At 30.4% G+C, this 25,540-nt stretch overlaps 1 protein-coding gene across 3 annotated transcripts in view; it reads right to left on the reverse strand.

The window, feature by feature from the left end:
- Positions 1 to 568: 568 nt before the first annotated feature.
- Positions 569 to 25,540, reverse strand: part of LOC129958227 (ankyrin repeat domain-containing protein 50-like) — a 101,400-nt gene continuing 76,428 nt past the window's right edge. For all 3 annotated transcript variants that reach the window (XM_056070515.1, XM_056070514.1, XM_056070516.1), the window contains 5 exons: positions 16,536 to 18,265; positions 15,267 to 15,388; positions 13,202 to 13,612; positions 9,213 to 9,713; positions 569 to 6,614 (listed from right to left, as the gene is read on the reverse strand). In XM_056070515.1, coding sequence (XP_055926490.1) covers positions 5,202 to 6,614; positions 9,213 to 9,713; positions 13,202 to 13,612; positions 15,267 to 15,388; positions 16,536 to 18,174 — 4,086 coding nt within the window. In that variant the 5' untranslated portion in view covers positions 18,175 to 18,265 and the 3' untranslated portion in view covers positions 569 to 5,201. The remainder of the gene's footprint in view (positions 6,615 to 9,212; positions 9,714 to 13,201; positions 13,613 to 15,266; positions 15,389 to 16,535; positions 18,266 to 25,540) is intronic.

The following is a 25,540-nucleotide window of genomic DNA, read 5'->3' on the forward strand; positions in this document are numbered from 1 at the left end:
TTGAAGCCAAATTAGAGATATTGTGCTTGCCCCTCTGTCGGATTTGTCTTGCTTCCCCGTCGGCAAATCTCTGCCGCCGTCTCTGGTGAGGTGTAAGATGAAGCTCCACGAAAAGCGTATAGAATTTTTACTGAAGATTCACATTTAGCTAATAGAGTGTTCTTATGTCACCATATTTTCTGCTGGCTCTGTCAAATGCAAAAACTGGAACAATCACGCTCACAACTAACACTGCCGTCTTTGTTCTTTCACTGTGGTCGAGCATTAGCACTATACCACTTATCTCAGAAACATTTCAATAAATTAATATCAGTATATTGTTTCATATATTATCTTGATTTTACGTAATATCAGCATTAAACTAATTAAAAATCTAAAAATGTTAGTTTTATACTAACATTTTTTGAACGATATAAGAATAATATAAGCATCATATGGTAGCTTAACACCTCTTTTCCTCAGTAAAACATAAAGTATACAAAACTAAGAATAAATCTGTTGAAGAGAGGAGATAAAATGTAAACTTTACAGCATGAACATGAGAAACAAACTAAAAAAACACATGCCGTTTATTACAAAAACTAAATAATTGCTTTATTAACAAGTATCCAATTACATTCCTTTATGCACAGCCACTTTTGAACATTTTACAGCCGATAGATGTGTCAATAGACTTAAGAGCAACTCGTAGCATTTAATTGTATAGATTGACATCTCAAAAATTTTTTTATCAAAAAATTACATGTAATGAATTTACACTTTCATACTTACAAAAAAACGAGCATTTAGAATAATTCTACCATATTGCTATCTATTTTAAATAGCCTCAGCAGCCATATTTCTAAGGAATTGAATAAACACATGGTATAAAAAAATTGCCTGGTTTCCTTGAAAATTTACATTATTAAAATCACTGATTTGCCGTTAGGCTATGGCACTTTGTGTGACAAAACATCTATTTAGGTTTGAATTTAAGTCAAACATTTGAAATAATTTATTTCGCTTGTATAAAAGAACTATGAAAATGCAAAAAGGCGAGGTAAGTTTTAGAATTAAATTTTTCTGTATAGTCATCAGACATATTCCTTAAAGGCTCTTCAAATTTATTGATTTTTTTAGAAAACTGATTTCATTATAAAATACAAAAGAACCCATATCCTATTAAAGAAAAAATGGATGTCATGATAATAAGTTCATGCAATAACTAAAGAGAATTGAAATTAAACTAAATTATCAATCATAATTCGATTACAATTTATAAAGTTTTAAATGATAAAACTTTAAAAGATATAATTTTTGCAAAATTTAAGAAATTACTGCAAAAGCCTTATGATATTAAGTCATTATTCAACTAATAAATAAATCGAACTTCACTGAAATTTTATTTTAAAGCTAATCTTTCAATACAGCCGTGAATACACATTCTGCAATGAAGATATCCTATGTAATTGCTTTTTAAGATAATATATTGAAGAACATTTAAAAGAATACATTTATTTGGGTAGTCTCATGCATAAAAAAGTTCGAAAAGATAACAGTTTTTTTTTTTTTTTTTTACTCAGAATAAATACTGAATTATTTTAATATACTACTTTTTCTAAACACAACCTATGTTATCCTGCAGACCCTTTTCAGAGAAGGGGAGGGGAAAAAAAAATCCCTTTTTAAGTTACTGCATATCAGACTGGGGAAGCTTTAAATGTTCAAAATTAGAAGAAAAGAGAATTCGAAAAATAACACTTTAACCAAATATTTGAGCTTCCAATAAAACGAAGCGCTTTTTTTTTTTTTTTTTTAAATAAATACTTTCATCAAAGAGTTGTAATAAATTTAAATTTTTATGCATAAATGGTATGAGCATTTAGAGAATTTTCCAGTGACCAAGTTTATTCTTCAAACATAACTTTTTCCCTAAAATATACAAAAACACAGCAAACTCTTTAATGAAGTTAATTCATGATTAGAATGATATGTGATTTAACTTTGTTCTTTTTAAAGGATATGAAACAAAAAAAAAAAAAAAAAATTCTTTGATTTTAGAAAAGTCATGCATTAAAACAGTGAAAATGAATATAGATAGGTATGGGAATAGGGATGTTTAGGTGCAAAACAAATAATTAGAGTAGTTATTTCTTCTCCTTCATAAAAAAAAAAATTATATTGAAAATCCAGGAAGGAAAGAACATTTTAAAAATCATTCCTCACTTGTATATTTCCATAATGTTCCTACCAAGATATCATGTTCTTTGCAAAAAAATCCAACGATATGGTTTTTAAAAAAATTTAATATGCGATTCCATTAATACCACTTTAGAAGAAGAAAAACTTAACCTTTTAATGAAAAATCTATCATCAAAGTAAAAAGCGTTAGAAATCCGAGTAAGATATACTTGTACAAATCTACACTAAGTGACATATAAATACGCTTCATAAAAAGGCATCAAAAGTGAGGAATTTATCAAGAGTATAAAAATACTCAGCTACATTCATTCCAGTAGTTTATTTACCTAAAAAACAGTAGCATTGTTAATTAAAGGGGAGACCTAGTCTTGTAAGGTTTTTAGATATGGCTGAAGATTTAATAGCTAGTAAAATTTGATGCTTATAGAAATGCATCCCTCTTCAAATCATCCTTGCTAGGTTCAATAATTATTTCAAAAAGCTGGGACATGATTCAACTATAACAGTCCAGTTTTTGTTTTCTGAGCAAAAGCTACTATGGAATATGTATAAATCGTACAAGGATTCTCGAAAAGAGTAGAATTATGTCTTGTAAAGAATCACTTCATACACAAATCGAATGGAAAAAAATATAACTTGGCTGTTTGAAAGAATCTAAAATAATAATTAAATAAATAAAATAAAAATGAACCAATTTAAAAATAATAGTTTAAAGTTCAAATTAGAAAAAAAAAAAAAAAAATCCTTGGAAGGTACAAAGGTATTTATTTAAAATTGAAATGAATACTGTACCCTTTCTAAAATAATCTTTCTATAGAAATCTTGAAAAGTTCTAAAATATCAGTATTATAATGGTATCGTGTACAAAGTTTACTATTGTTATACATCGTGTACAAAGTACTATTGATTTATATACAAAGGATATGCTGCGATTTTTTTAAATGGAAACCAGGCAATCACTACGCCTATTTTCACAACCAATACAACAACACAAGTAGTTACATAGCAGCAAAATGGTCAAACACGAAATTACTTCTTCCTAAAACCAAAAAGTTGCTAAGCTTAAAGAATCAGTTGAAATAGGTAATCATGGGATGGATCTCTTATGACTTGCTGAAGAGGACACCACTTATTTTTTTTTAAGCGTGCAATTAATATACACTTTACACATGAGCTTTTTTTATCATAATATATATATACATTCCAAAAATATAACAGGTTCCTTTTTCATGATGCACAGATCTGAAACAAGAGAACATGGAAAAAATGTGCTTCCAAATGTGCGTGCTTTGAAAGTTACAATGCATCAAAAACATATTTCATGTTATTCAGATGAAATAATGAACTATGGTTAGAGAAAATAAGAGAATAAAAAAGAAATTCATAATTCATTCAATTTTTTAAAACTAAACGAAATAGTCAGATTTCATCAATCTGGATAATATTCCTAAAATACAGCAATTAAAAAATGATTGAAAATTAAATTTTTCAAATAAAGGAAATTAATTTTATTAAATAGGATTTGGCAATTTGTATAACAGGCCATCAAAACATTGCACATAGTCAATAAACAGTTTGCGGTTACTGAAAATCAAACTCTGTAGTAAATATAAAAGTAATTGTATTTTTTCCCCATAAAAATATATTTTTTATTTGATCTTAATCTAGATGCTTTTTTTTAATACTGCAAACTTTCCAGAATAATAACTAAAATTGTTAACATTCACGAGTTTAAAAATCTAAAAATCATTGCACATAAATTATCTTTGTATATGTAAAAGATAGTGTAATAATTCATTACCATTAAGGGGGGAAAAATGAATACGATTTCATAATCACGCACAAACTCTTTAAAAAATACAAGTAACGAAACTGGTATTGTTTTGAGGTTTTAAAATTTCAAAATTTAGCATATATTAACTAGTGAAAAATTTCAATAAAATGATAATTAAAATTTTAAGTAAAATTATTTTTGAGCATATAAAAATGCAATAAGAATATTTTAACTTCTGCGACTTTCTTAATAATAGAATAAAGTAAAAATATACCTAGAGGAAAAGATAATACAATAACGACGTAATAATAATAACGAAATTTCATTCACAAAAAAAAAAAAAAAAAAAAAAAAAAAAAAAAAATACAAAAGCTAAATTACATAACTGAGCTAAAAATGAAAAAAGTCCATTGACTAGTAGATTATTTAAAATCATAAATAATGTTCTTCACTGATTGCTTTTCAGACGTTTTCGAGTTTTCATCCCACGAAACCAACAGTTTCAGCCGAGTCTCAATTGATCCAACTATGAATGTTGCATGCATTGTATACTTTTTAATAGACTAGTTATATAAATAAATTCAGTTTCTTTTTAAAGATATTTTATGCTGCAATAGAGTCTACTAATAAATAATTTTAAAAGCATCTTGTAGCCCTTTCTATGCATGTTGCGAGATATTTTACATATAAAGTCAGATAAACCAAGAAATATGATATAGGATTGTCACATATTGCATTTTATTTGCAAAGGCCTAATTATTAAGATTACAAGAAGCTTTAAAAATAATTTACAATTAAGCTCTCCGATAGTATGATATTAATTAAAAACCGAAAAAAATTGTTCTTCTGAAATAATGAATTTTTTTGCCGAGTATTTACTGAAATTAATCAACACAGAAAACAGCCATTTATCAATTTAAAGGAAGGAATCAAAAGTACAAATACATAACTAGTATCAGTTATAGGTAGAAACATGTTTCAACACATACACATACATATATATAAAGGAACTAACTTCTATTGTAATGGATTTTAAATGAACTTCTAACTTAATCTTTCTTTAATAGCCAAATTATTTTTTGATACTTCTGCAGTAAATATATACATATTTTTCGGTTTTTCTAGCTTTATATCATATTTTTATTACAATATGAAGCAATGATAAGACACATAACAACTTGAGCGTCTTTTGGAAAGCAGCTTGGTTAACTGTATATGATTTCATTACTTTTGTCTGGTAATTTTGTTATAAATGAGTTTCTTTCTTAAAGGGTAACACATTTGGTTTCACAGATTCATCATATTGTGAAACATGCTTGTTTATTAATTGTCCAGAGTGATTATTTATGGCAATATTAGTAACTTGCTTGATAGAATTACTTTTAACTGGAACAGCAGACAGCACATTATTACCTTTGTAATTAGGATTGGTAACTATTCCATTTCGCCGTATGCGTGGTTCGGTGGGTCTTGGAATAGGATGAATGGAATCTATGGGACCACTGCTCCCAGATATACGTCGAGGTAAATGAGACTGTTTGCTATTATTGGTTGTCTCCTGAGTCACAGAAGATATTACAATAGGTACATGAGTTGAATGAGGAGCACCAGGTCCACCTTGAGGACTGGTCATCTGGACAGGTGATAGTCGCTGACCTTGCACATCACTTAATGGGCTTTGTGGTGGACTAAGTACAGGACTGTGAGGTTCACTTAAAGGAGAAAGCAATCGACTAATACGATTTCTATTTCTAGTACACTGTTGAAGTTGTTGTGTGAAAGTCATGGGAGAACCTCTCTTGCTGTTATGGATGCTTGAAGAAGTTGGCAAATCGGAAACCTCATCCTGACTGGCTTGATGAGACTGCTGTTGCTGAGGTTGAGAATGGCTTTTAGAAGTAGATTTGTTAGTAGAGTTTGTCAAATTACTAGAAGATTTTGATGACGATTGATTTGAGATGAAAGAGCGCCTTTTGTCAACAGTTGATTCTGGAGATTCCACTGGAGATGGAGCTGCAACTCCTGGTTGGCATAAAATAGCACTGCTAGGTTTTGTTTCAGCAGTTGAAGCTGACGTCAGAGATGTTGTACTAACACTACCAGAGAAATTATTCACATTTCTGCTTTCTTGAAGATTTGCCATGTATTCTTCAAGAAGACTTATTACATTTTCATGTCCACCTTTAGTGGCGACCCTAATAGGATTTCTTCCAAACTGATCAGCATGATTTGGATCAGCACCATATTCCAGCAACACTTTAACAACTTCCAAATGGCCCTCTTGAGCTGCAATGCAAAGAGCAGTCGCACCTTGATTACAAACGTGATCAACAATGGCATTTCTTTCAAGAAGCAGTCTCACTACAGTGACATGTCCCTGCCAGGCAGCAGACTGCAAAGCAGTACGGTAGTCATTATCAATAGCATTAACATCAGCACCATGATTTAAAAGCAGTTCAACCATATCTGTATGACCCTGCCAGGCTGAGACATGAAGGGCTGTGCGACCTTCTAAATCACGAGCTTCCACATCAGCTCCTTGAGATAGCAAAAATTCTGACATTTCTGTACGATTTTCAAGAGCTAATAGATACAGAGTTGATCGGCCATCAGCATCTTTGTAATTCAGATCGGCCCCATGATATATCAATAATTGAACCTAAAAATAAAAACAATTAGGAATTTTTCCAAAACATAAAATCTGTAAATCAAGACTCTAATGAATCCACCATTATAGCTAACAATGACAGAAAAATTATTTGGGATGAGTTTAGTAATGTTTATTAATCTGTGACAGGACTTTTTAAGACATGCGAAACAACCTTTCATCTACAAACTTATAATGTATGATGTGTCTGTTGATTAATATGTCTTTTATAATAAAATATTCAATGACAATTAATATAATAAATTATAAAGCTATTAAGATAAAGAATATTAAAAAGCTTGAAGATAAATTTGAATGCTAAATATAATTAAAAGACAGAAAAATATTTATGAAATCTAAAAACTAACACATTTTATCAAATTGTAATGAATGCAAAAAAAAAAAAAAGTTATAAAATTATAATGTATTTTATCTATTTTTTGACATTTTAGTATTATTCATAAAATAAATGCTTAAAATATTTGGCTTAATTTAGTTTTCAAAGGATTCTAATGTGTCACTTAAATTTTTTCGTGTAATACGAAACATTATTATATGAATCAAAATGCACAACCTTAAGAATTTAGAGCACAAATTCAATAAATTCCACTTTTGCATGAAAAATTATAACCTATTACATGCAAATATTTATTTCAAAGGAATTTTATTTTAATAGTGAATATAATTTCTTTTAATCTGAAGGCAATATTATTATAATGAAATTAAGATATCTTTAGAACTTGTAGCATAAAAAAAAAAAAAAAAAAAAATCAAGAAACCCGAATTTTTTTTTCAAGTTTGATTTATATTTAATGAAACACCTCTTATCACTAGAAGAACCCATAAAATCATTGTCCATTTAAAATAATAAATGATTGTATATTTAAACTTTTTCTTAAACGAATTGGCAAAATAAACGATTTGACGTACATATTTTGTATATGCATATATTATTTATTGATGTTTGCTCTTTTTTACTAAAATGATTTTGTTAATATTGTTATGTACCCAATGAAACATAAGCATATTTGCATTTCTATGTGCTATAATAATAAAGGATAGTCAAATGAAAACGAGGCAGACTAATAACGGGCATGGTGGGGAAATTGGTAACATACGTAGGTTGTTTATAGAAGCGCCTTCAATTGGGAATAAGGAACAGCGCGAACATACACCGCTGGGTCATTTATCTATTAGACGTACTCGAAATGAAGTCAGCGAGTCTTGTGCGTCCAACATCACAATGGAGGCCGGGAATGATGAACATCATGCTGTAATGCGTTTTTTTTTTTTTTTTGCTGAGAAAGGAGTGTCAAGAAGTGAAACTCACGCCCGAATTTCTGTTGTGAATGGCATGCCACGTGTGTCTGAATGGAACAAATGACATCGAATGTTAATGAAAGACAGCAGGTAGATAGGACAAGCTCGTCCTGTCATTACTACTTCAGACATTGCTGCGGTGGATGTTATGGTCAGAAAAGATCGAAGATTAACGATGGGAGGCATTTGGTTCATGTTGGCCATTAGTCACGGTACCGCTCATGCCATCTTGACAGAGCATCTGAAGTACTGGAAAATTTGTGCACAATGGACAATGTGCCCACAGCTTGATGGAGGCACAGAAATTGGAGAGAATACCAACATCACGGCAACACATGCAACGATATCACAATCAAGTGTATCGTTTTCTGTTCCTATTGTCAAGGAAAATGAAATATGGTATCATCATTTTGAGCCAGAGAGCAGGCGTTTGAGCCAATAATGGGAGCACATGAATTCCCCCCCCCACCGAAAAAATCCAAAGTCATGCATGCTAGCTTTAGGAAAAAATTATGACCTTTTTCTACGATTGCAAGGGATCGTTGCGAATTGATTTTCTGGAACACGGAGACACGATGTCATTGAAAGGAACATGGTAGCATTGTAAAATTTGAAGCGCACTATCAACTTTAAACGCCAGGAATATTGATAGACGTCATTATTCTGTTGCCGGATAATGCGAGCCCACATGCTGCCTAGGATGTTAAGACTACACTGGAGAAGTTTCATTGCAAAGCTTCGGACGAAAAGGTACACGTTTGGGTACAATCAGAGTTCCAAAGGTAACAGTAAACATTTTTCAATGAAGGCATTGTTTGTCTTGTCTCACAGTGGGATAAATATATTAATAATTATGAAGATCATTTTTGATATAATAATAAACAGTTTATTTACTTTTTTCCATCTGTCTCGTTTTTATTTGGTTTCCCCTTATACATAGCAAACATGCTTACTTGGTTCTAATCAATTTCTACATTAACTTCTTATAATATTGTTTTTTCATTTAGCTGAATAATTTTGTTTGGTGAATGCCATTTGATGCCATATTGTCTGAGGAATAAGGTAACATTTAGATTTATATTTCTGTTTAACTCGGCAATATCGTAAATATTTACATTATGTAAACTTCATTTGTAATATTTATTTTAAAGAGACAACACTGATTTAATCGATATTTTTATTCTATGTAATGATAACCAGGCCTTTTAAAAGGAGAATTGACCGATTAGTTTACCAACAACATAGATATATTTCATTCTTACACAAAAATGCTCGCAAAATTCACTTAACTGTTTCTTTGTGCCCTTCCAATGTTGCAATTCTTAATGCTGTCTTGCCATCATGGGCACGGCAATCAACCATAGAAGGGGCTTGTTCTAGTAACTTTCTCACTAGTTCAGTATGTCCTTCTTGTGCAGCAAGGATTAAAGGAACTCTTCCATCATTATCGATTTCTGTTATTTTAGCCCCAGCTTCCAATAGCAATTCACAAGCTTCAATATGTCCTTCAAAAGCTGCATAATGAAGAGGAGTCCATCCACCATTATCCCGATGCATTTCATCTAAACCTCGGTCCAATAACTGCCGAACAGTATCTGGATCTCCTTGAGCAGCAGCAATAGATAAAACAGTACGTCCTTCCGTATCAATTGTATCAACAGCTGCACCCCAGAACAACAATAATCTAACCACTGAGGAATAACCCATCGAAGCAGCAGCAACTAAAGGTGTTCGCCCATTGTTATCTGCATGATCTACATCAGCTTCATTTTCCAATAGTAATTCACAAACCTATAGCAAAGAGGGAAAAATGTACAAAGTCATTTTACATACCATAAATTTGAATTTTCAAGAGCTGAAGATATTTTATCAGTGATACAAATTTTTGTAATCGTAAGATTTAGAAACCTTAAGTTAAGATAATTATATATTTTAAGAGTAAAAATTTTAAGAATGAAGAGTAAAAATTTTAAGAATTTCTCATTCATACATACAAGACCAACGCTAGTAAAGACAGAATGTAAAACATATTTGGTGAGAAAAATCTTCCACCAGAAGCGTTGATAAAACAAATAATTTACATTATTAAATCAAAAATACATTAAGTAATTAGAACGTGTTTAACTAACATAAGGTATTACATGATGATGTCCAGACTTCTTACATTTGTAAAATGCCTGCACATTTTAGTTTGAAAACTCAATCACGAAGTTAACTATTGCAAATCTAGCTTAATAATCTTCTAATTCCCAACAAGTAATTTTATAAACTGAAACACTTCTACATCAGTAGAACATGACATTGAGAATGATAATTCATTCTACTCTAAGAAAAACCTTTTAATTTGCTTATTAGCTCCTCAAATACATTAAAATAAGGAACTAATGATTGGTGGACAGTTTTAACCATCTAACATTACACATACAACTCCACTTGTGTGTAATCAAGATATATGTTTCAACATATATGGAGAAAAATTTGTGTTTTGTCAGATAAATACACATGTTTGTCTTAGAAAATGATGCTTTTTGACAATTATTAGTATAAGTCACACCTATGATCAGCACACAGCCCTGGTGTATGCTTTGTTTGAAACATGTAGGCAAAAATTTCATGGGGGGTATTTCAATAGGCCAAACAGTTGAAAAAAATATATGACATGAAAGTTGAATATATGACATGAACCATTCAATGGTTGGAATACGGAATATAAAAATTGAAGCTCTGTTGAATACTAAAATTTTTTAGTAGAACTGATAGAAAATAGTGAATCTGTGAAAGACAAAACTGACAAAAATAGCATCCGGAAGCACATAACGTAGTCAAGAAAAATATTAAGAGACATTCGGGTTTATCATTCTTAGCTTGAAGGAGGAATAAACCATTGTTAAAAAGGAATAAAAAAGGCAAAAGACATCTGGGGGGGGGGGGAGATTAAAATATATTTTCTTTAAAGAAACAAATCACACTGGAGGATATTTACATTAAACTAGTAAATGTTTCTTTGCTTTTATACTTGATTTCAATCTTAATATTGATGTTTATCACTTGTCTAACTGTCTTATAGTATTTTGCTGTGGTTTGAATTTGTTGTTTTTTTAATCTGAATTTTGAAATAATTTGCTTACAATTAATTTGCACAGTAAAGCTGGAAGAAAAGCTGTTCAACATAAACTTAATTTCATAATAATGTGAAAGAGAAAATGAAACTTGTTTTAAAGCTACTGAAAATACAAATGAAGTTTGGCACAAAATATTAGGCTATGCTAGTTTTGAATATTTAAAAGCAACGTTATATAAACAGATGGTTAGAGATTAGGAGAAATTCTCAAGGCAGATTGAAAATTGTTATACCTTTATCAAAGGAAAAATATCCCTCTGTTCATATGAAACTTTATGTTCAGACCAAAAAAAGGTCTGTTAGAACTCATGCATATTGATTTATGAGGACTACTGAAAATAACTTCTTTAAGGGACAAGAAATAGTTGTTGACTAATTTACAAAATATTTTGTAGAATTTATAAAAATCGAAGATATTGTTGCTAATGTTCTAAAGAAGTTAATAAATAAAAGGGAAAATAAGCTAATTTTACAATAAGAACTCTCCTGATAACAAGTGGACATTTTTGGGATGAATCTTTTGAAAAAACAAATTAATGCAAAAGATGCTAGTCGAAAGTAAAAATAGTCAGCTATGGAATGGAAGAAATCCAATGTACCACACTTAAAACCATTTGGTGGTGTTGCATTCTACAAAGTATTTAATAGCAGATAACATAAATTGTAATAAAAAAAATCTTAAAAAATCTATCAAGAGGCTATATAGATCTACAATTCACCTTGAAAATGGAATTTGACTAAATATTTCATACATTATAAGGAAATTACAGTAATATGACCAAGAGAGTTCATTTGGACCGCTCTTAAGCAAATTCTAAGATATCTAAAAGGTTCCATGGATTAATGCCTAAGATTCAACTCAATACCTGGCACACTGAAAGCTTGTACAGATTCAAGTTGGGTACTTCAACAGGAGCTAAATTTTGCAATAGATATTTTCTGAAATTTGATGAAAATGTTGTTGACTAGTTAAACAACAAACAGAAATTCTGGCCTTGTCAATAGTGGATCAGATTGCAGTGTGTGACTACCTATGAGATGTGAAATGGTGCATTTCTTTTTTGGAGTAGCTAAATGAAGGTTTCTTGAAAAAGCCCCTAATTCTTGTCGAAATTGTTAGGCAAGGGTTGATTGAATAAGCAACTGAGAAGTGAGATGTTGCACTAGACACATTAACAAAAAATTCTACTTCATCAAAGATGACTAAGATGAAGGTTATGTTTTCTCTATAAAAATACTAAGGATTCTGATGCAGATGTTCAGACAAAAACTGTCCAGAGACACTTTAAACAAATGTCTGATAAGTATTGGATTGATTTAGATTTTGACTTTAAAAATTCTATAAATGCAGAAAACTGTATGTGTGTGTAGGGATGTTGGATAGTTTTCATCATGTAACAAAACCTATATACACTCAACTTGTGTGTGACAAAGATAAATGTTTGTACATGTATGGAAGTTTTGTGCTTTGTCATACATTTTTTTTGCACTTATTTGCGTTATCATTATATGTGTTTATATAAGAAAATGAATCATCTGCAATTATTAATATAGCCGACGCTTCAAGTAATTAAATCGAAAAAGTACAACATTTTTGAAAATGAATATTTAAAAAATATTTTTCTGATTTAAATGTATTTATTTTTTAATAATAAATAATTATCCTAGAGTTAGAAACACCATAATGAATTTTGTTCTCTGACTTTAGAAAATCATTAAAATGCAAGAAAACATAATATTACAGATGGAATAATGATTATATTATGTTACAAAAGGATTGAATTGAAAGTACACAAAATACATGGAATTAAATCAAAAAGTAAAGCTGGTTAAAAGAGTAGATAACATAATATGCATGCCAAGTATGTTTAACTACAATTTGTTAAACAAGATGTCTTCGTTTTGCATCGCATTATAGGTTTCATTAAAGATAATAAAATTTACATTGTTTAAAAGAACATGAAAACTATTACTAAATTTATATACTTTTTCTGTGATTTAATATTAATACCTAATCAACAAATAAAAAACGCTTTAAAATAATTGATAAACAAAGAGCCATTATGAAGAGCTTTAATAAGACAACGTTTAACAAGAAAACGTTCAAACAACATTGCCCGAAAGTAATAGAAAAATAATTTTCCATATGAATTCTTACCTCACTATGTCCTTCAAATGCTGCAACCAAAAGTGGTGTCATTCCATCCTTATCACGATGATCTACTTCAGCTCCCCTCTCCAGCAGCAAACTAACTACTCGTGCATGGCCTTCTGAAGCAGGAACACACAGAGACGCAACAGAAAGAGCTGTTCTACCATCATTATCTTCATGATTGATTTCTGCATCATGGTCAAGCAGTTGTTGCACAATCTCAGTATGCCCCATGTAAGCTGCTGCAATCAGAGCTGTGCGGCCTTCATTGTCTACTTTATTCACACATGCTCCATGAGATAATAGACGGGATACTATTTCTTCATGGCCACCCCATGCAGCAGCCCGAAGAGCTGTCCTATGGTCAGCATCTGCCAGATCTACTTGAGCTCCATTTTCTAACAATACATTTACAACCTGAAAAATTTAGGATTGTAGGTTTTTAAACTATCATAGTTAAAAGGGTCAAGATTCCAAGTAAAACTACCCTGTACTTCTGTTTTTGAATTAAGACTGATTAATGCAAGCAATTTGGATATTTATACATCAGTATTTTTCATTTTTTAAAAATTCATTAAACCCATTACAATCATGTTTTCCAAATTCTTTCGGATAAGGTTAAATGGTTAATATATAATGGAATGGGAATAAATTCTATCAAACCGTACTACAGAGATAACCAGAAGACTAATTTTAGATTAAAAAATAAAAGGGAAAGCTACACACAAGAACATGGCAATTTTAATTCTTAGCTATAAATAATTTCAAATACTATTATGGAAAAAAAAAAAAAAAAAAAAAGAAGCTAATCCTAATCAGTTTCGGATTTAGGTATTTTACGGGCCTAGGTAGTTCACATTATGAGGCCTCTCTTTTAATACGATGGGCAATACAGTTTTGCATTTCAACATTTTTTTAATTATTAGATCTGTGAATGTGCATCCATTATCTATTATGATGGAGATAATCCAGCATCATCCCTTGTACCCAATATTGTTGAAACAGATGTTCGATTTCACAAATATTCTAATAACTAAGTGAACACAATGAAACATATAAGAATCTGACCAATTATACTTAAAAAGGTCTAAATACTATTTTATCATTCATAGAATTTGTATTTTTTACAAAATTATTTATCTGGTAGCTAAGAAAATAAAGTATATATATATATATATATATATATATATATATATATATATATATATATATATATATATATAATTCTTTAACTCCTTCGTTACTTTACTAAAAGTTAAATTATACTTTACACTTAATGCTAAATGAAGCTTGAAATTTAAATTCAACATGAAATTTGAAATTATAGAAAAAGTGAGGATATAAAAGGGGTTTTATTTTAAAAACAAAATTCTTTATGAAAGGAAATTCAAGTCATTTTAAATAACTATTCACTAAGAAATGTTTAAAACAAAACAATTCAGAATGCGAAACATATTTCAGTAAAAAATTTACACGGAAGGGTAAAAAGGTAGCATTTACAAAGCCAGTTTCATAAAGAGTAATTAATGAATGCTTCTGGTGACGAAGGCCATTTTTATGTACCTTTACATGCAAATTTAAATCTACCAAAATTTTTGATAGATAAAATTTCAATCGTTGAGAAAATAAAACTAACTGTTAACTAAACTGGCTGTTAAATCTTCAAAATAGAAGATTTAACAGCCAACAAACCAAGCTAGGCAAATAATGCATTAACATATTTAAACACTCGTTTAAAAATTTACAGTAGTTTTGCTATTACTAAACTTGGAGAAGTCCTACCTGCCAAACAATATGCTTGTATTTATATACTCTAAACTCTTTTCCATTGGATTACAGGATATTCTTAAAAAATCATTACTTACTTATTATTTATCTAAAAAAAACTTAAATTCTATATTAAATATTAAAACTATAAAATGAAAGTTACACGTTTTTAATAAAAATTTTCATATTTGATGAAATTAAGTTTACACAACAGTGCTGTTTAACAAGTAATTAGAGCTTATCTGCTAATTTTCATAATAATTTGTGTAAAAATAGATAATACAAACGGAAATAGGAAAAATACCTCTGTATGACCAGCCCAAGCAGAAGATCTTAAAGGTGTCCAACCATCGTTATCAGCATGATCGGGATCTGCGCCAGCTTTCAATAACATTTCAACAATTCGACTGTGACCCTGACGAGCAGCTAATGCAAGTAGAATAAGTTATAATTATAAAAATAAATACGTAAAGTAAAAGCATGGAATACTTTCGTCCTTCTCATTACATTTCAAATTAATTTTGCTCATTACATCTCCATTACATTTGACACAACGGCGAAACAATACAACATTTATACAACAAATCAGGGAAAGTAGCTCATATTTATAGATATTCAAAACATTATCAATATTCAACTCAATACTTTTACAGAAAGATTTAATTGCGCGGAAATAAAGCGAATATTAAATTTAGTATAAAAATATAAGTTAAACTCTTCAGAAATATAAAAACAATGGCAAAAAGGTCACTACTATCACAAAACAATATAGGAATAATGAGATTCTACTTCTACTATTGCAAAGAAAGTAATATTTTATTTTCGCTCATTAACCTCTTAGTCGTCCGTAACGCGTCTAGTGCTTCAAGTGAAACTTCTGCAGGGCGGCCGTAACGCGCTTCAATCGTTGTTCTACATTTTAAAACTTTAAATCGTTTAAAACACTTTGTAAATTTTTACTTGTTTGAGTTTTTATTTTTGTTTGTTCTAAGGTGGTGAAAAAAAGAGGAAAAACAAATTTTCGCATAGAAGAGTGGGCGGCGAACGGGTTAAATCTGTTTAGCCATAGCAAAATTGATTAACTTATAAGAGAATTTTTTTTTTTTGCTTTTATCTCTTATTACACTAAATTATAAGAGAAAAAAAAATCAGAGCTAGGTTTGAAATAGAAATAGTTATTTATAAGAAAAATGACCTATATATGCAAATAGCTAGCGGATGTAGTTTCATTGAAATTTTCTCGCATATTCTCCAATAAAAGTCTCATTTCCTTTACCTACCACATAAAATTATAGACTTTGCGTAAGGCTACAAATATCTTGCAAGATATTGGAGAACAAATGTTACGAAATATAGAAGCATTTTTACTCAATCTATTGCGCAAATACGTATTTTGGACATCTTTTTGCCGAAATTTTGCAAATAAAACAAAATATTATATTTTTAAGAACAATAGAGCCACTTTTCAAATTTTGACAACTTGATTTCCCTAAATAATTTATTTACGAAATTATATTCACAATAGTCATTGTAAGACATTATGTATATATTGGTAGAAATAAACACTACTTACCGAGATTAATAGGTGTTTGTCCATTTTTATCAATTGCTTCCAAATTGGCCCCTTTTTCAATAAGCCTGGACACAAGATTATCAATTCCTTCATGACAGGAACGATGGAGTAATGTCCGTTGACTATTATCTATTTGATTTATGTCTCCGCCAATGGAGAGCAAAGCTTTCAAGGGATCATCGGGTACCTTGGGACTACTATCTTTGATGGCATCTCCAGTTGGCAGTAGGGCACCAGCACTGACTAGAAGTTTAACAGTTAACGGATCTTTGGGAATCGAAGTTTTAGAAAGACAGTTTTCAAGCGGTAAGTTACAATGCATTAGCCACAATGTTAAATGATGATACTGCAGAGTTGTATTCAAAGGAATTTTACTTAAATGCAAAGCGAAGTCCAAAATTTCTTCAGAAGTCAAATGAGGTGAAGCAACAGTGTATCTCATGGCAATCATGCAATGTCCATCTTTCGCATGGCACAAATATTTTTGAGTACAATGTTTTACATCAAGCAGCCATTCAGCAAAACTGTGGTGAAACAATATTTTGGTTCCTCCTTTCCCTTCAATAAGAATTTTTGATAAAAGGCCTAATCGCTTTTGATAATCTTCCCAAGTTAAATTAGTATTTCGTGTCCACACACATTGAAATAATACTTCTTCAGTTAAAGGCTTCCTAGAAGCAAGAATTACATTCAAGATAGCTTGTACTTTGTTGAATTGCTTTCGAACAAACAGTCTTTGACACAACCAAAGATAAAGACCATTTAAGGTACCAGGTATTTCTCGAATTTCTCTCAGCATAATGAAATTCTCACCAACACCATCTAACACCTTCTCTAGATACATAAAACAGCCATTGCTTTTGATGTGAAGCTGGTTTAACATTTCTGCAGTTTCTCTGCTCAAATGCTGTCGAAGAGCTTCTTCTTGATCCAGCCTGCATAATATATACTGTTGAACGTCTCGAACAACATGAGACTTTCTCAAATCATCCAAGCTGATTTTCCGAAATCCAGTGAACATCCTAGTAACACTTTTACTTTGTTTCCTTGAAGAGCAAACAAGAAGAAGCCACCTTGGAAACAAGTGATGGTAATTCGACAACAATTCTGCAATGCTTCGACTGTTGCCTCCATTTCTATCACCAACAACACTAAAGATAGATTGGTCAACAGAATCTACTAGAATAAAGCAAGACTGACTCGGAGGATCAATTTCAAGAAGAGGGAAAAGAACACCTTTTTTGAAAGCTTCGTCAGGATTTCGCTCACATTCAGATAACTGAAGCGCTGCTTCGATTTCTGGACTTTTGATTCTATCACTGTAGCCATTGATTAAGGGCGAAGCTGCTAACTGACTAATGATACTGTTGATGAAAAAGGAAAGGGAAAGACTATTGACATCATGGGCTTGACAGAAGTGGTAAGCCAACAGTCTCTTGCTTAACAAATTCTGCTTCCCCTGAATATTTGTGGGCCAAACCAATTCACAGCATAAAGCCGTCTTGCCTGAACCTGGACCTCCAGTAATCAAAGTTCCACATGTTTTGGACGACGACCGATTCTCCAGGCAATGACCAATCTTGGCGAAAGCCCATTCTCTGCAGAAAAACCTCTTACCGTGCAGAAGACTTTGGGTCATGATGATATCTAAATTTTTCAAGTTTCAGTCGAACCGCGGCAAGAGTCAGCGCTTTCTTCCTTTCAGCTCGACTTTTCGGCGACAAGGCATTCTAAAGACAGAAACAAAAAGAACGTTAATAGGGGAATTACAAAAATTAAGAAGGGGAAACAAAAAAGAAATAGAATGTAGGAGGGAATATACGTTCCTACCTTTACCTCTATCGATGCTTTATATATATAATATATATATTTATATGTCTTGTCCCAAAATTATTCTTAAGACCATAATGCTCTAAATCCGATTCAATTTCGAGACAAAAATATCTAACAAGCATTAATAATCTAAATCGTAATTTAAAAAGACTTTCTACCTTTAAGCACTCATATTTAGCCAGGCAATAACAGAACAGATGCAAAAAGCAACGACATAAATATTTATAATGCGTTACCTCAACCAATCTCGTGGCGAAATTTACTTAATAAGCATCCATAAAACTTTCAAATATATATATATAAAAAAGAAACCATAAAATACTTCTGAGATTATTAAATAGAAATGAAGATCATACTAAAACGTAGAAAAGTAAAAAGAACAATAGTTGACGTAAAGCGACGAAGCAAGAGCTGCACAGCTGCTAAAAACAAAGCAAATAATTTCAATTAAGATAGAAGGTCAGAAATGGAAAGATTTCAAGTAGAGTTCTAGAGTGCCGAACATTCTATTGCTTTACTCTATCCAGGATAGAGAGAGATCCACTTTATTTAACTATAATTGGATTAAGGCTCACGTAACACTGATGGTGACCCAATTCACTTATTTAGTTTTTATTGCTTAGTCCTTCCACGCCCTTCAGTTATGTAAATAACAAGCGAACAGCTTAGTAGTTATCGAAATAAAGACTCACACAGACATGCGAAAGGGGAATTTTATGAATCATTTCCATAAGCTCTTCTGCTGCAGTATTGGTATAGCTTTTCTTTTTCTCAAAAGAAGCTGGATAAATGCAAGGGTTATTGAACTGCAGTAAATGATGGCAACTATAAAACTCCCCGAGTTCAAAATACAAGATATAAACTAATGATTTGTTCTAACTCATACTGTGCTCTTGGGTATTAGAAAGATTTCATACCATTCATTTCACAGAAAAGTTTAATTCATTATAAGCGGGGAAAGATATCAATGATTCACAACACACAGTATTCGAAAGATAGATGTTATCTTTTATTCAATAATATTGCGTGACATTGTAACTTTTTTTTGCATCGCGTCAAACATGAATGGCGGGGAAAACATTGTTTTTAATTTAAAACAGGATTTATTTGAAACACGTTTGATTTAAATGATGATAATATCTGTTGGCGTCTTTTGAAATGAGAACTCATTTAATTAGCAGCTCATTAGAAATCAAAACATCACTTTCTAAATAAAAAAGAGCATTCTGGAAATTAATTAAGAAATTTGAAATTTAAATCCTGAAGCTTTTACATTTTTGTAAAGGAAGTATACAACGTATTATATTAATCCAAAAATCTGATCCCTAGATTTTGATTTATTTCTACATTTTATAAGTCCAAAACGCTACAGGCATGAAATTTGGTAAGTGGATTTTTGACAAATTACTTATATTTTCATCAAATTTTGGAGAAAATCTGTGAAAAGAAAATCAGTCTGTCAACCAATGCTCGTGTGATCATGATAAATAAGAAAGGCTAACTTTAGAATCAAAATTTTAGATTTGTATTAAATTTCGGACCAATTCTTCGAGACTTGACCATATATCGGTCTATAAATTTCCGTCATATGAGCAAGATAACTCAAAAGGCATAGATAAATGAAATTCGGTGTGTGGTTCTGTGACCAAATTTTAAATCTAATAAATTTTGGGCTCAATCGATCAACAAGAAAGACGTCAAAGGTAAGTTTGTTTGTCCATTCGTGTACATATGAACATTCTAACTTATAACCGAAAGGAGAGCTAGGAGGATGAAATTTGACGTACGGTTCTATTATCAGAACAATAAATCTGAACAACACTGCCGACCAACTTCGTCAAACGGTTGAGTGTCTGTCTATTACTGTCTACGTGTTTGCGACAACTAAGGAACGCAGTAAATTAATGAGTACGTGGTTTCGATAACAAAACTGTAGATATGTGTGAAATTTTGGATTCTGTGGGCCAAAGGGAAGATGCTCAAAATTTATACATAATTCTCATCATTATATGACGAAGTTAAACATAAGATATGCCACATTCTGTCAACATATGGAAGAAAGGCAAAGTACAGAATACTCTCTTTAGTTCTGAAGCTTTGTTAATAAATGGACTAGTAGTACATTTTATGGTAAGTTTAAAACTATTCTTTCATAAAATGGAAAGCAAATTTAGAATTTAAAAATAAAACTGATGATATTAGTGAACTCATTGATTCGAATCAATAAAACTGAAAGACTATACAGTGAATGAATTTTCAATGTTCATTCCTAATATGTCAGAAAACGTTGTAAATATCCCAGCTGTATTGAAATGCGTTTTTAATCATTATTTTTAAAAGATGTAAATCGTAAAACAACGTTGACCCCTTAAGCCTTTAAGTGCCGATTTTTTAAAATCACTATATAAATGCAATGTTTGCAAATAAGATAAATATTTTTTAAAAGAAACAAATTATTATTTACATCCTAACTCACAATTATATAATACAATTAACACTCTATTAACAAAAAATAAACGCATTAACACGTGAAAATCATTAGAAAGCAACAGAAAACAGATGGACTTCCAACACAAAGAAATTGCAGGATGGTGGTAAACTCATACAAACTGCATATTTTAAGTTTATATGATAGCACACTATCTCCACAAAAATACTTCTGAAATTCAAAATTTTTTTTTGAAGAAAGAAAGAAATAACAGAGTTTTAAAAACACACTTTTATTAGTGCACTAAACAGAGGATTGACTTTAATTAATTTCCACTTTTAAATCTTTTGTTTCTCAAACTCATATATTAAGTGCTGACGTTGGTATGGAATCAAGATTTTTTTAATAATAAATATTTATAATAATAAGTTATAAATAAAAAAAAATCTAGTTTTTGGTATTTTAATAATAACGTATTTAAAAAATTATTTTTATTAAACTTATTATATTTACGCGCCTATTCTTATTCCGTCACATATACTAAGAAGAGATACATAGATTGGATTTTAAAATTAAATCTGAACAACTATTTCGTTTTTTATTTTTCTATATAACTAAATATCTTAAACATTATTTAATATCAATATTGTAATACTTTGTATATTTAGAAAAATATTAATTAGATACATTCTGGACAGTAATTTTATGTTAACACACTTTTTGAATGTCTACAGGGAATAATTACTATACAATAATAATGTGACACAAAGTGTTAGAAAAATACTTAGTATAGCATTAGTAATTAAAATGCTTAGAAAAAAAATCAATTAAACTCACCTGGAAACTATTTTTACATAAATACGCTATCTGAATTCATACACGGAATAATAATTAAACAATACTAAAGTAGATTTATATGTGAAGGTCAAAGAGGTCATAAAAAGCATAACATTTTTTCGAAAATCATTGCATACATAATTATGCACAAAGCACTGGAAAATATTCTGGAACTATTCCAGAAACAATATTATATTTTATAGCGCTTAAAAACGTAATTCGGACATTTGGCAAAGTTTCAAGAGAAAATATCTAAATCGACAATATCCTATTCAATATAAGTTAAAGGGAAATTAGTTTCAGTATTGAGATAGGTAGATGTACTTACTTTCGAACCCTAAAACACCCCATTTGTTTTTTAGATTACTGTAAAATCACAGTAGGGTTAAGTTGTTTCATTAGACAATGCATTAAAGAAGTTTTAACAAAATTTAGAACATCAGTTCATTTTTTTAAAAAAATTCATAGATTAAATTAAATAGTAGCTATTAAGATTGATTGCATTTTGAAGAGTACTAAGCAACGCGATCAATACAAATATTTCACAAATTTTATAGCAAATAAATATATCAACGCTAAAAAAATAATATCAATTATTTCATTTTTTCAAATATCGAAGGAAGAAATGAACGAATATAACGACCATTTTTGGAGTTTTTTGTTTTTTCCATCCACATCTAATATGAACATAAAGCCGATTATTCATATTGGATAGGGGATGATATTCATTGTTAGCATAGAAAAATCCATTGTTTTTTCCACTTCTAAAATTCACAAAATTGAGATGGGTGATTTTGCTTGTTAAGCGATCATATTAATCCCTTATCTATGTCGTTTTCTCTAATATTCATTTAGATGATATCATTCTGTTCTGGGAATGCAGTACTCTTAATCTCTCTTAGAAATGCAAAGATTACCGCGGTATTTCAGCAGAGCGAGCGAGCGAAAAGCGTTGGAAAGAAAACAAGTATATCTGATCTCATTGCTTTCCAAAGGCAATTACTTAAGTAATAGGTTGCCGCTCATTTTTTAAATTGTATCTGATAAATTATAAATTTTTCTAAAAAAAATTGTATATTTTGTACAATAAACATAGATTTTGCTATCAATACCGTGACTACCGTGGGGATCACTGGTGACCGGCCTGTATAAAATACATTGTAAGAAATTCAGCGCAGCAGTCAACGTGTTTTTTTTTCTCCCTTTTTTTATGAAACTGTACTAATCCGGCAATCTTCTGGTAGGATACCTGTGGGAGAATATAATTTTCGATATTTTATGCAATGCATTTGTTACAATTCTTCATTACTCCGACATAATGGTTAAACCAGCAGCCCATAGGTGGGGTAGTTGCAGAATTATTGGGAGTACATTTTTCAGTATTGTACGCAACACACAGAAATTTTGCTATCAAAATGCTATGGACATTCATTAATCCGATACTTCTATTTATATAGTAGTCCTTTGGTCTGATATTTGCCGAATTATTGAGAGTCCACTGCATGTTGTTGCGATGATTCAACTAAGAGAACTGATTCCGAAAAATACTTTAATTTATAGGTAACATGTCAAATTAGTACAGAATTATAGTGTATATGAATGACGCAATTTTAGATCATAAGTTTAAAAATATAGTAATTTAGTAACTCGACGCATGAACGACACTCAGGGAAAATAGTTTCAGGTTTAAAAATAACATTTCCATAACAAACCCAATAGAATATGTGATGAAAGCTTCTATTTTAACGCAGAACATATTCTGTAACTAAGATATATCGGGTTGAAAAAATGACGCAAAATCAAGTGAAGAATTTAGCTGAAGTCACAACTCTTAATAATTTAGTGATGCAGCAAAAATATTAAAAGAGAGCAATTTAATATGTTATTTAATAGTATAAATGAGCAGTTAAATATACAACTATAATACAATAACAAAAATATATTTCATGTCTTATCACTATCACAATTTGAAGTTACTTTTGAAAATAATACGACTTAATCATTAATATTAGCAGCGCACGCCAAATTTCGACTGTTTCCATTTTGAAAAGACGTTAATGGAGGAAAAAACAAACAAACAAACAAAAAAAGCGGAAAACAAACACTTTAAAACACTCCCACGTCATGTTATGGAGTTATGTGGCGGGGCAATCACATGACAAATCCAATAACACATATCATTTGTCTTTCAGATGTGCACGTAGCGTTACGTTCTATTCTCTTCATCCAAACACACAAAAGATTCCAAAATTAAATTGGTGCAGCTTGTTTAACATGAATCACGTGATGATGATTATTAACGTGAATTGCTGCTGATCGTGATGATTGTTGATTATCGAGATTATCATCACTGAATCAAATATTGACGTAAAAGCTCAATAATGATGCTTAATGGTATGATCTTAATATAAATACCATTGTGTTTATTTATGTATGCACACTCCACATCTTCTTTCAAACAACTGGGCCGAACTGAACTAAATTAAGCACTTATTATTTAAGAACAGAAAGAATATTGCCAACTTTTCAAAGCGCAATAGTTAATTAAATAATCAATTAAACAGAAATTAACCGAAATTTTATTGCATTAGCTTTGAAGTAAATTATCATACAAGAAATATTTTTATAACATTGTAAAATTTAAAATTTTATCTTTCCAATGATGCCATTTGCATTTCATTAAAATTTTTTATTCAACTTTAAAAAATTTATTATATAATTGAATAGATGCAGACGATTTTCAATTTAGGAAATTTATATATTTTCCATAGCTAGGCAATGACGAAATTTTGAACAAATACATCTTCTTCTTTATATTTCTATTTTAATATCTTTGGCAGTGTTTTTTTATATGTTAAAAAAACCTCTTAAAGAGTATTTACTAAAAATAATATTGCAAATAATAAAATTATATACAGTACAATAATATTTCATATAAAATAAGTTATTTAAATAAATTATTTGTTTATGATGAGTTGGGATTCTATTGAGTGCTAATATTACGTAATGCTAATATACCATATGCTTTTTATAAGCAGAAAAAATAAACATTTCATCCGAAATAACACTGGATATTTCAGCTAGTGGTTAACTAAATTTAAAAGAAGTAGTCATGAAAATCTGATTAACTGAAAACCTGAAACGCAGAAACTGAGGATGGTAAAATTATAAACCACTTACTCATTACGTCAGAAGTTAAGTAACATCAAAGAGAAACAAAAAGTGAATGATAACCTCAATATCTGAGAAATTAAAACACATTACAAGACAATAAAACCTTCATTGTTATTCTTTAAAAGTTTTCTGTAACGTAAGTAGCATGCAAATGATGTTTCACACGTGGCCTGTTTCAATCTAAGTGACAAGAGAGGAGGAAAGCGAAAGCAACATAATTTGTTAATAAAATTTAAGGTTTCGAGAAGCATTTTTTGAGCATGTCTTTTCTGTTATCTATGCATTTCCAAATGCAAACAGAAATACTGAAAAAAAAATAAAAAAATAAACAAACAGAAACAAATTTAAAAAACTCACTTTTATTAGCGAGTTAGAAGCCGACATTTCATTATGTTTTAGCGACATCTACTTTATTTGTCTGTAATTTAAAATTTAATTTTATAAATAAAATGGTGATCTTCACAAACAAACATGAAAAAGTTGTTAGACGATTGTTTAAAGAAATCTTCTTAAAATCCAATCGTGTATATATATATATTTGAAATTAAAATGTCCCATACTGATATACTGATGTGGTACAGAGTAGATGAGGGCGAAACGTAGTTTAGTTTAGTTATATTAAGTCTCATTTTAAAGCAACACTAGGTTTATTTTGGGCTGGACCTCGTAATTTTGAACCACGGTTAGATGACGAAGACGACACCTGAGCTGGTATCTTCCTCTCCAAACTTCC

The sequence above is a fragment of the Argiope bruennichi genome, chromosome X1, assembly GCF_947563725.1.
Source record: "Argiope bruennichi chromosome X1, qqArgBrue1.1, whole genome shotgun sequence".
Taxonomy (NCBI): domain Eukaryota; kingdom Metazoa; phylum Arthropoda; class Arachnida; order Araneae; family Araneidae; genus Argiope; species Argiope bruennichi.